The sequence below is a fragment of the Gymnogyps californianus genome, chromosome 3 (genome assembly GCF_018139145.2).
Source record: "Gymnogyps californianus isolate 813 chromosome 3, ASM1813914v2, whole genome shotgun sequence".
NCBI lineage: Eukaryota > Metazoa > Chordata > Aves > Accipitriformes > Cathartidae > Gymnogyps > Gymnogyps californianus.
Window position 1 is genome coordinate 18,032,550 of NC_059473.1, and position 11,350 is coordinate 18,043,899.

General features: G+C 43.7%; 1 protein-coding gene across 1 annotated transcript; it reads right to left on the reverse strand.

The window, feature by feature from the left end:
* Positions 1-2,994: 2,994 nt before the first annotated feature.
* PCARE (photoreceptor cilium actin regulator) lies at positions 2,995-11,078 on the reverse strand. Its single transcript, XM_050895122.1, has 2 exons — positions 7,306-11,078; positions 2,995-3,124 (listed from the first exon to the last, which is right to left on the reverse strand). Exons 1-2 carry the CDS (start codon positions 11,076-11,078, stop codon positions 2,995-2,997), a joined length of 3,903 nt encoding a protein of 1,300 aa, XP_050751079.1.
* Positions 11,079-11,350: the final 272 nt, after the last annotated feature.

Consider the following 11,350-nt stretch of genomic DNA (forward strand, 5'->3'; position numbering starts at 1 on the left):
CTCTGATTTTAACCCTTAGGACAAAACCGCTACCCTGTGCTCAAGTTAGCTGTGGTTGTACATAGAAGCCCTACTGAACTGGGTACAAAATTGCCCGGTAGCTCGATCCTAAATCAGGGCAGGGGAGGGGTGGAAGCACAGCTGATCTATGCTCTGGTCTGTCAGTGTCCAGGCTGGATCTTGTAGCCTAAAAATACCATATTTGTTTAACGGAAATGTAACCTAAATTATTTGGTGTACCAGTAAAACACAAGACAAGCTTCTGCTGGGGTAGGAAAGAAGGAAACAAATGGACTTTTTATAGCACAGGGCACTAGTTACTGCACTGAGGAAGGAATCAATAGTATAACATTGGGCTAGGATTTAAGCTGGTTGCATACAGAATGTAAGAGATCAAACTCATACCTTGCATATCAAAACTCTGATTTATTTACATCAATAAAAAATAAATCTTAAAGTTGAGTATGGTCTTATAAAACAATTGTATTCCATAAATGTTGTATTCATGAAAAATGGAAGTGTTGTCCAAAAAACCTGTAATGTAAAAAAAAAAAAAAGTATTTTTTAAAAAAAGTGGTGAGCCAAACTATTATTTCCTGCATACTATAGTTACTGTTAATCTCATGCTTGCAATACAAATTGAAGGTAAACACCTTATTTGCAAGAATCCTGTACATTAACTGTACTGAAGAGAATCTGTTAGCTATACGTAGTCATGAGTTCATGTTACAAACTTGTAGATCACTCCTGGAGAAGCTCTGTTTCTTGAATACAATGCTCAGTTTGCTGCAGCATCCTTAGGGCAGCATCAGAATCCTTCAGCAGCTGCAGTGTTTAGGTGGGGTTGTGTTTGCAATGAGCCTCCTGATGACCACGGCCTTAGTCAAAGCTGGGAGAGATGCTGTGGTAGGATGCCAGCTCATGTACCACATCTTCAGGGGAGCCTGGTTTTTGGGGAAAGATGCTTTGGCTGACTCCATGTCCAGCTAGCACATGTGCAAGGAGGTTTCCAGCCTGATTGCTGAAGTGAAGTGTTGTTCCATGTGCTGCTGTAGCTCTTGCACCACAGAATTTGGTGCTTGGGGGATATAAATAAATACTTTCTCTTATCACCCGTCATGGATGCTGGGAAATTTCAGCATGAAACCATAAAGAGATAAAATGATTGTAGTAGCTGAGCAGAAGCTGTCCTCCCACTCTGTTACGTTTTCATCTTTAAAGCCACATTTAGGCATGCAAAGTGCTGGTTTTCTGCTGTCATATTTCTGGTTTGTTTCTATTCTGGGTGGTCACTGCCAGCAGAAGAGACAAACCCAAAATGCATGCAAAAATGTATTTGTATTTTTATGCAGTTGAGAGAGAACTACACTTCTGATGAGGGGGAAGACTGGCCTGCAGAGTTTGCCCTGCTGATGATCTTTGCAGTATCTCCCTGGTGATTTTCCAACTTGATAGGGGATGGTGCATCTGCCTGTGTGATTACAAGGTGGATCCGTTGACATTTCCTAGCTGTTCACCATGGGTATGGCTGCTTTGCCACCTCCAGCTCGCAAACCCCTGACAATCCAAAGCATCTATTCACTGCGAGTTACTTTATATCCAACCCCCCACCTTAAACATAACAATTAAGGTTTCCTTGTGTCTGTGGTGTAAAATGGCACTGAACTTATTGAAGGATGGTTGTGATTAAGGCACTAGACTAAAGCTCAGGAGTTCAGTATCTCAAGGGGTCCCTTGTACAGCATAAGATGAACCTAAGTTCCCCCATCATGAAGGTGGGCAGGAAGGGTTAAAAATCCTGTGTGAAGGTGAAGTGCCCGTATACCACCATCATGAAAACTGTAGGAAAAATTAAAACTATTCCGATCAAAATAGGACTGCAAATGGCTTTTTTTTCTGGATCTTGTTCTGTACTACAGTTGCATATGCAAGCACGTCAAATTAAATTAATTAAAATTACATTAATTAAAAGTTGCATCTTAATTGCGATGATAAATTAGTTATGTGAGCAAGATCCAATAAATTCTGAAACTGTATTCCAGTGGGTGCTGTAAAAGCCTAGGATTAATCGACTGTAAATAACTTGTATTTTTATTAACAAGAATCTGTCTAGAATCTTCAGTGAAATTACAATAAATCCCCTTAAACTGCATAAATCAGAATATAAACCTGTTTTGGGGAGAACAGGATTCTCTATGGTAGCATTCTCTTCTTTTACAAAAAAAAAGATACACGTCCGTAGGTGCCTCAGGATTTATAATGTTGTTTGATTGGGCTATTACAAAACTAATCTGATCAGGATTAAGCCTTATACCCTGGAAACTAGAGGTGATGAGATTACGTGATAATCAAAGGTGATTTAGAAGATCAAAGCCTTTTTGAGGGAGTAAGATCCCTGATTTTATTTCTTTAAAGGGGTTATTTTGTTTTAACTTGTATTTGACCTTATTATCTCTCTGCATGTTGATAAATACCTCGTGTAAAGATGTGGCTTTGTTGAAGCCATTGATGTTTTTGCAATAAAACTCAATTGGTTCAGGATTTTACCTCCCCCCTGGAAATGTCACAACAGCCACTTTTTACATAACTGAAACTGTGATGCCTCCTGAATAAACAACATGTCAAATAATGATCATTTCTGATAGTTTTTGAACTCCTTTATCTAAACAGTGAAACAAAGGACTTGGCTACAGGTCCTGTCTTTATCAAACCAATTTGCCTCAGACTCGCCCAGCTGCAAATCATTTCTTTTGCTCAGTGTAGATCTTGGAGTTAAACCATGAAATGCAATCCAAAGGAGAAGCAGCTGGCTACCACTCTGCTGATATTGCATTAGATTGTTGCAGCCAGTTTGGGTTTTTAGATGCAACGCCCTCATATTATTTCCTTGCGAGAAAAAATGAAGCCACGTTTTGGAGGCTTGGGTAAGGCTGCTTCCTCCCTCCAGGGCCTCTGGCCTTGCTCGTGCCTCTGCCTTCGCAGGTGCTTCTGCTGTCAGTCCCTCTGCAGCCCCTGGCCCACGACGTAGAGCTCGGGGTGGGAAGCGGATCTGTTGGACTCTTTGATTTCAGGAACGCAAGGGCTGTTCCAAGAGTCGCCTGCTTTTCTAGGGCTCTCCTCCAAGCTGCAGAAGGAAAGATGCTTAAGTTAAGATGCTAATGAATCATGACTTTTTAAAACAGCGCTGATTAGACCACGTTAACCCACGAAGCACAAAGGCTGCATGACACTATGTCATTCCCTGTCTCCTCCTGTATACATGCTCTTTATATGCACCATCCAGATTTTATTCTTGTGATGCCAAATGCACTGTACAGTCCCTTCCCAAAACTCTCTTGGGAAGCACACGTTTTGTATGTTTAACAGAGGATCAGTGTGGATCTGGGTTCACTTGCAGATAGAGACAGATTTAAGTGAAAAGTCTTGTTCCAGACTCCGCTGGAGGAAAGGTCTTACCTCTGTTAGGCATCTGCTTAGCGTGGTTACAGTGATTTCTGAGTATGCCAGCATGACTGTGGGATGGGTATTCTGGTGGTATAAATCTGCCACTCTGGAGACAGGAGAACTGAGACACAGAAAGTGTAAATGATGTTCCTGAGGTCGCAGTGGCAATCTCTAGGGGTACAGGGACTTTATGAATCAAGATTGATTACAGCAGTGGAGCTAGTCATGAATATCTCACGCCGTGGGCCTTCGTGCTGAAATGTGCCCTGTGTTGCTGTAACTAATTAAAGTGCTTTAAGCTCAACATGGGGAAATAATCCAGAGTTATCTGGGAATCATTACTGTATTTTAAGTACATAAACTGCTAAACTGAATTAGCTTTCAACTACAGACAAGCTGTTATGTTCCTATTCTGACTGCTAGGATGTTAATGATTTGAACTGCTGAATGGAGAGATTTGTGATACGTGACCAGCCATGAAACTAATCCAGATTCAAATAACCCCCAATTGCAGAAGGTCTCACCTGGGCTACTTGCTTTGGGCCTGATTCAGTCAACCCAATCCATTCTCAAGCCCTCCTTGAACAGTATCTTAAAGGCAATAGCATTTAATCTTCTATCTCTGCTCTGCCTCTTGGGAGATTAGCAGTCTCAATGAAATATTACTTCGTTTAACTGCATACACAGAAATCCTATTACAGATTAACAAGATTTCTATGAGCAGAGCAATTCTACATGTTATGCCTTGATAAAATGCCAATAACTGCTGATTGCTGTCAAATGACCAAGCTTAGAAACCAGCAAAGTTAGCTCAGTCTATCCATCCACAGGCTGTCCAAATGGGAACCAGTTGTACTGACTCGACGAGTACTGAAACCTGAAACTGAAACTCTTGTCCAGGTACCCTAAGAGTAAACACAAAAGCTCTAGCTCCAGCCCTAGTTAGGGCTAACGATGTTTTAAGTCCTGATATTCCTTACAGCATGGGATGGGCAGGAGACATGCTTGGGAAAGGAGTGCTTTTTGCCTTCTAGGGGAGCAGTGATTGTGCAGAAGACACGCAAATCTGCACACAGCACCGACATTTAATGCCTGGCAATGCTAGCTAGCAAAACGAGATGGAAGTCGCCTCTGTTTTTTTTGGTGTTTCTGCTAAAATGGGGTGGGGTGGGAGGAGACTCAGCTTGCCTGATGAGGAATGTGTTGCTTGTACAAGCTCCTGCCAGATTATCTTTAGCAATTTGCTTCTCAGCAAATGGATGTTTTAACTGGGCATGGAAAAAATGGAGGGATATATCCCAGAGTTTGGAAGCATGGGAGAAACTGGCTAACTCACTGATTTTCAAAATGTTTTAGCTATGAAAGAGTGATGATATTGCAGGTTTGACTCTGTCTTCCCTCCCTCCTGTGACTAGTGCTTGAGGCTGCTAATAACAGAAAAAAACCCCACACAGACAAAAAAAAGGCATTGTTGTATTTGGAGAGGAGAGGTAGAGCAAGGGAAGGAATGAAAGAAAGGAGACTGACAGCTGGGTGGCAATAGCTTGTGAATTTGAGACCAGATGCAAACATGGCCAGAATGAGGAGGTTTAGGTGTACAACATCTGGTTTAGGGAGACATTTTGAAACTTCCCTCTGTCAGCTGAATGAATTGCAAAGCAGAGGAAGCCCTGGATGCTTAATGAACTTGAAGGAGAAAGACAGATCAGAGTGTGGTGGTTTGTCTGTTATGGCATCTGCTATCAGAGCAGGCGTCAGCATCTGTGCATGGGGATGCAGCTCACAGCTGTGGCAACTGCTCCAGTCCTCAGCAGGAGATGACCAGCAGTGATGTGAGGGGCTCTTAGAGCTTTTGTCATGTGCTGATTCCTAAAATGGTCCTTCTCTGCCCGTCGGTACATTTGCTGTGATATTTGTATTAGGCCATTCAATGCAAGGTCTGTAAAAGTTTACTCCAGGCAGCTTACTTTAAGTGTAAGAAAACACACAGTAGTGTATTGCATCTTAAATCAGTGTATGTGGTAATTAATGGGCTAAATTTCCTTTTTTGCTTATATTGATATAAATTTGGACTAACTCAGTATGACTACTTTTGATGTCCATTTGTATAAATGGTAAGCTGAATTTGCATCAGGGTATATTTCATTCTTCCAAAATTCTGTATATCGTAACACTAGGATATATAATTTTTTTCATGAAAGGGATGATTTTATTTACAGTGGTTTTTTGTATTACTCTCTATGCTCTGACAGACTACAATAGAAAGATAATACACCCCACTGAAGCATAAATTAGCTAACAATTTATAATAGACTGTTTTTAAAATTGATCCATAAAACTGCCAGGGCTTTTGTCTTGCAAGGTTTGACATAAAGCCTCTTTTGAAAACATTTATTTCTGCTAGTCTGCACTGGAGTAGACAAAGCTGACTTCACACAGTACACAACAAGAACAGAAAACCCAGAAACAATATACAGGACTTTTAGGAAATCTTCAAATGTCAGAATATAATGCAATATTAGAACTGGGAATGCAAAACGATTTACATTTCCCAGTGGTTTTTGCCTGTTTTGTTCAGCAGGTTCCTCTACTGTCAGTGTGGGAAACTTGCTCCTTATTCTGTCTTTGGGGAGGGAATGCCTGGACGCTTGACTTCAGTATCCACGACTGTCCCTGTACTCACAACGCACTGAGTGTTTGTGCACTTACAAATGCAATTTTATCTCCTGCTAGGGTTGATCTTGCAATCCCTACTCATAGGGATGATTCATGTGATTTCAGCTGTTCTGTGGCAAGAGTAAAAATACTCCTCACATGAGGAAAGGTTACCTGAGAAGGGTCTTAATCCTCTTGCGTAGCTTAGAGCTTAATGGACTTAAACATCCTAAGATGCTAAGAAACTAGAATAAAAACACTTTGTACTTCCAGGCTGTTCATCTGATCTTTGAGTATTCCCAAATACCCATTTCTGTTTCCTGGCTGGTTTTGTGATTTTTTTAATTTTTTTTTAAGTGGTAGAGAAAATCTAAAGCTAAGCCCAGATTTTTTAAAAATGGCCACCAATGGTTGCAAACATGGAACTGGTGTGTGTTGATGCTTCAATTTCTTTAAACTGACTTTTTCAGAGCAATGAATCTCCAGTGGCCATGGGAGGTTTTTCCACTTTGAAAACTGGGCTTGGGCTGTGGACCTATCGACTTGAAATCAGTGCCTAAATCTGAAAGCCTAAAGGAGAAGCTCAAAATTTCAAGCTATAATTACATCCATACAGATCCTTGCCTACACGTTATCTGTCTGTCACTCTTGCCAGCTGATTTGAAACATTCTAATACAGATTTCAGCTGAAGAGTTTACTGGCTTAGAGGCTGATGTTAGGAACGATACCCTTCCTCTTGGTCCAAGCCTACCTTCTCATGGTTATTTAAAGATGTTTATAACTGGAGGGTTACTTCAGAGCTTTTAAGAATTGAATGTGGATGTCCTTAGCCCCCACACAAATAAGGGGAGTTCTGTGCCATGAAACCAACACTGAATTTTCCCTGGGGTGCCTGTCACAGCAGATGTGTAAGTGTAAGGCTTGAGCAAGCCATGGAAAGTTAACTCTTCCCTTTATTCAGACTGGTAGTCTACCGAAATCTGGGGCAAGAAAACAGAATAGAATAGAATATGTCAGTTGGAAGGGCCCTACAATGATCGTCTAGTCCAACTACAATGTTATCTTTGCCCAGCCATCTGTTCTGCACATGAACAGGGCACTTCTCTGGGAAATCTCTTAACGACATTAAATTCCCATCAGGAGTTTAGAAAACCAACACAGTGCTATACTTCTGCTTTCTTGACGTAAAGTGGAAAGTTTCTTACCTTGCTTGGTTAAGCGCGGGTTCGCTGCCAGCTGTTACGGGAGCTGGAAGATGAAACTGGACCCCTGGTCGGCGGTCAGAGAAACTTCTCCTCACAAACGGCTGAGGATTGGCGGCACTGAGGGACAGCTTTCTGGTCTGGTCTCCAGGCTGCCGGAAAAGCAGACTGCTCTTTTGGGAAAGCAGTGAAGCTTCAGGCTGGCTGGTCACCTCTGCAGCAGGTTTGGTGAGTACCAGCGGAGGTCTGGCTTCAAATAAGGAAGAGGTGGCCGGGCAAAATATCGAACGGACATTGCTGCCCCTCTTGGAGGAGGAGAGCTGGTGCTCGTCCCCAGCATCCAGCCCAGCTCTCGGCCCCTTGTAGGAGCGGGATGGGGAGGTTGGTGGGGAGGGGGCGGTGGGGAATGGAGGGGGGCTTGCATCTCGGCGGTAAGCTGGGGACCCCAGCAGCCGGTATGACGTTGGCGAGCTTTGCTTGTGCCCCGCAGAAGGGCTGAGTGGTTTTCGCTGGGGTGGCGGAGAGGGCAGCTTCTTCTGCAAGGGTGGGCTGGGCACCCTGGGGCTAGAAGGGGGACTGGGTTTCCTCTGCATGGTGGGTGAGCTCAGTTGCGGGTTGCTAAAAGCCTGCAGAGAGTGTCTGTGGTGCGTTGGGGGGCTGAAAAGCCGTTTCTCAGTTGGCGGAGAAGAAGGAGGAGTTCTCGTTGGGGAGACCCTCCTGGCAAATGCTGAGCCTTTTTCGTTTCTCCTGAGCGAATCGGGAGAACTGTGCTTCTGGTACTGCACTGAAGTTGCAGGTGAATTGGGATCTTTGCTCTCTGAGCTGTTGCTCTGTGGTTTTGAAACCCCACTGGGATTGTGAAGAGGAATAATTTTATGGGTTTGCTTGTACAAATCTGCAGCCTCTTTTCTCTGGGTTGCCAATATCTCCTCCTGGCTAGGGATGTGCACATTGGTAGGGTTCAGCTCCAGAGAGTACCTCTGCAGTTTCTCGTCCCCTGCTCCAGTATTCCTTAGACCTTTATTAGTGATCGCACTGGGGCCACTGATATTTTTACTTGGCAATAAGTCAATGGACTGAAGGGAGGCTTTCATTTTGGGGGAAACTTGTGATCTCTTAGTAGCATGAAATTCTGTTTTGGTGGGCTTTTTGGCATCTTCTGAAGAGTTTCCTTCTATTCTTGCAGTTTCTTCAGGCTCAGATAAGTCAAAAGAAGTGTCGATTAACATTTCAGGTGGTGGTGGTGGCAGGTTCTCAATGTCTTCATCAGTCTCTTCCTTTGTGTCCTTCTTGCTTAATTCTGCAGCTGGTGCAGAAGGAAAGGCATTTGGAAAGCTAGAAGAAACTCCATTGGTGTTTGAAGGGTTTGTGTCTTCTACTGGTGAAATACGATGCTTAAGATTTAAAGGTGCCAGGCCACTCTGAAAGGGAATGGTGGGTGGGATGACTGGAAGTCCAAATTTTCTGATGCACTTTATTGGTCCTAAAGATCTTAAAGGTGCAGCTTTTACAAGATCGTCAGTAGGACTGAATGTTTCAATAAGCTTTTTGACAGACTGTCGGGGGGCAAAGCTGCTGCCACTGAGCGTTTGTGCTCCAGGAGGCTCCTTTCCTTTGCCTCCTGGTGTCTCCTGGGCGGGCACAATAACTCTTAAAGGCTTCCTGCCTCTTTTTTCATCCAGCTGATGGGGAGGATTTTGATCAACCATGAACAAAGGGACTTTATCCTGGTTAGGCAGGATGCTGAAATTTTTTGAGAGGCACGCCTTCAGTTTGCTAGAGGACCTAGATGTAATTTGCTCATCCTGCAAATAAGGTGCCGTTCTTGATTTCCAAGGCTCCGCGTTGTTATCGGTATCCTTCTTTCCATAAAACATTTCCAGCCTTTTGCTGAGCTCTTTTTGAGTTCTCTGAAGCTCTAGGAGGGTTGGGTCCTCTGCCTGGCTTCTGAGGGACTCCTCTGACCTGGACCGTCGTTGTTTCCCAAAGGTTTTCTGGCTGCCCGTTGCTGTACTGGGCCTTGTTTTTAGGACTGCTCTTCCGCTCTCATCCTCTATCCATTCTTTACGCCCAGATTTAGCTGGGACGAACTTGATTTTTTCACTGATGGCATCTTTCATCTTCAGAATAATTTCCTCTGTCTCTGCATTCTCCGTCCTCTTGATGGACTGCCTTTGTGTGTTATCAGTGACTGCAGGCGAAGACAGGGACCTCCTCGGCAGAGTATCCTTCCCCATTTCTGATAAACTTGTGTTGTCGTCATCCTCCCCCAGGGTGCTCCCTTCATCGTCGTCATCATCATCAGAAGGAAAATCTGTTGATTCACAGATTTTGAAAGGTTCACCTTCCTGAGTAGAGTCACACTGGAAGGAGTTATAGGAACGGCTTTTGCTCAAGCTTGCATATTGGGGCATGGGAGAAATGCCTTCTGGTACTCCACCCTGACAAGAAGTCGCTTTCCTACTCTGCACAGATGAATAAAATACATCTCTAAAATGCCTTTCAAGTGCACAGTCATGGGATGCAGCTGTGCCCGGTGACACTGTCCCATCACGCACGTGCTCCACTGTTCTGGCGTGCTTTTGGGACAGATGTCCATGTGCACAGGAATCACAGCTTGCTTGTCCTCCATGCTGGCTGAGAGCACTGAACTCTTTGAGGGATTCATTGTCCACGCCAATGCCACTGTCCTCAGAATAGAGAGTCCTGTCATCACCGTGGGACTGAGAGGATCCCACTGTTGAGGCTTCTAGCAGCCTTACTGTCCATAGCAGGCGCTCATCAAAGCTTTGCTTTGCTTTCAGTTTTCCTTCCAAGTTGCTTGCAGCAGACTGCAGGTAGCTGCATGTCTCTTGCAGGGCGTCAGAGGTGATGGAGGCCAGCGTCCCACTCAGTAACTGCATTTTATTGACCGTGTACTGAAGTAGTTGTTGCAGAAGATCAGGGTGCTCCTTCAAATCACCTTTTTCTGCTGGCCATGCCAGATTCCCACCTACATCTTTGAGAAGATTTTCCCCGTCACTGGCAATTTCTTCCAAGAGCTGGTTGATTTCATCAAAGCGAAGCACGAGAAAGCTTACCATCTGCTGTAGGAAGAGCTGAGTTTGGGTAGCCTGGGTGGCCATGTGAAGTATAGTTTCATACTTGGAGAGGTTGGGATTTAAGTAGGCGTATGCACTCTGATGAGCCTTAACAAGCAGTTCTGGGAAATCTACCTTTTTCTCTGTCTCGTACGGGGCCAAACTGGACTTTTCTTTAATTTTGCTAGGTCGACTTTGCTTTGCCAGCTTATGATTTTTTTGCTTCTTTCCTTTCTTTGGGATTTGCTTTGCATTGCTTTCATTCTTGTCATCCCAAATGAAAGCTGATGCTTCTGATTCACAGGAGCTTTGCTTTCTGATCTGTATGGCTTCAGTGATGTGTTTTTGAGACTGAATCAGTTCGGACATAATGACTTCAGCATCTGTGGCTGTCCTCTCAATTTTGTTGTATTCCCTGGAAATCTGGGGATCTGAATGAGCATTGGAAAATAACTGCAAATTATCATTTTTGTCCTGCTCTGGCAGTTTATCCTCCTTTTCTCTCAGGTAGTCTTTTCTCTGGATCTCATATTGGTGGAATTCATCAATACTGTAGCAAGATGAACCTTTAACCAGCAGAGGGATTCCTTTCTCTCCTGGATCAATACGCAAAATACCTTTGGGTTTAGTCAAAGCCTTAAGACCACTTCTTGCAATAGTATTAGCAATCTCACTGTGAGAAGGTGTGCAGCCCATCCTTTCTCCGTCTTTGGCTTTATTTTTGATTAAAAATCCAGATGAACTAGGGAAGACAGAAGAAAGAATCAAACTCACTGTTTCATCCCGAACTGCAGACTGGCCTTTTTCTCATGAGTTTTCCATCATGATCCCAGTTTTGTTGTCAGTTTTCATTGTTGTTTGCCTTGAAATCTCACGTGCTTACTGCCTGGGATCTGCTCTTGAAGTTGTGCACTGTTCCATTGTACGTTCCGATTCAGGTTTTCTTCTTCGATTCAAAAAAGGAGTGT

Excerpts from the sequence above, each read along its gene's own strand:
- PCARE (XM_050895122.1), bottom strand. The coding sequence starts at position 11,078 with ATGGGCTGCACACCTTCTCACAGTGAGATTGCTAATACTATTGCAAGA. Across the intron at positions 3,125-7,305 it reads CCCGCGCTTAACCAAGCAAG|CTTGGAGGAGAGCCCTAGAA; the intron begins GTAAGAAACTTT and ends TTCCTTCTGCAG.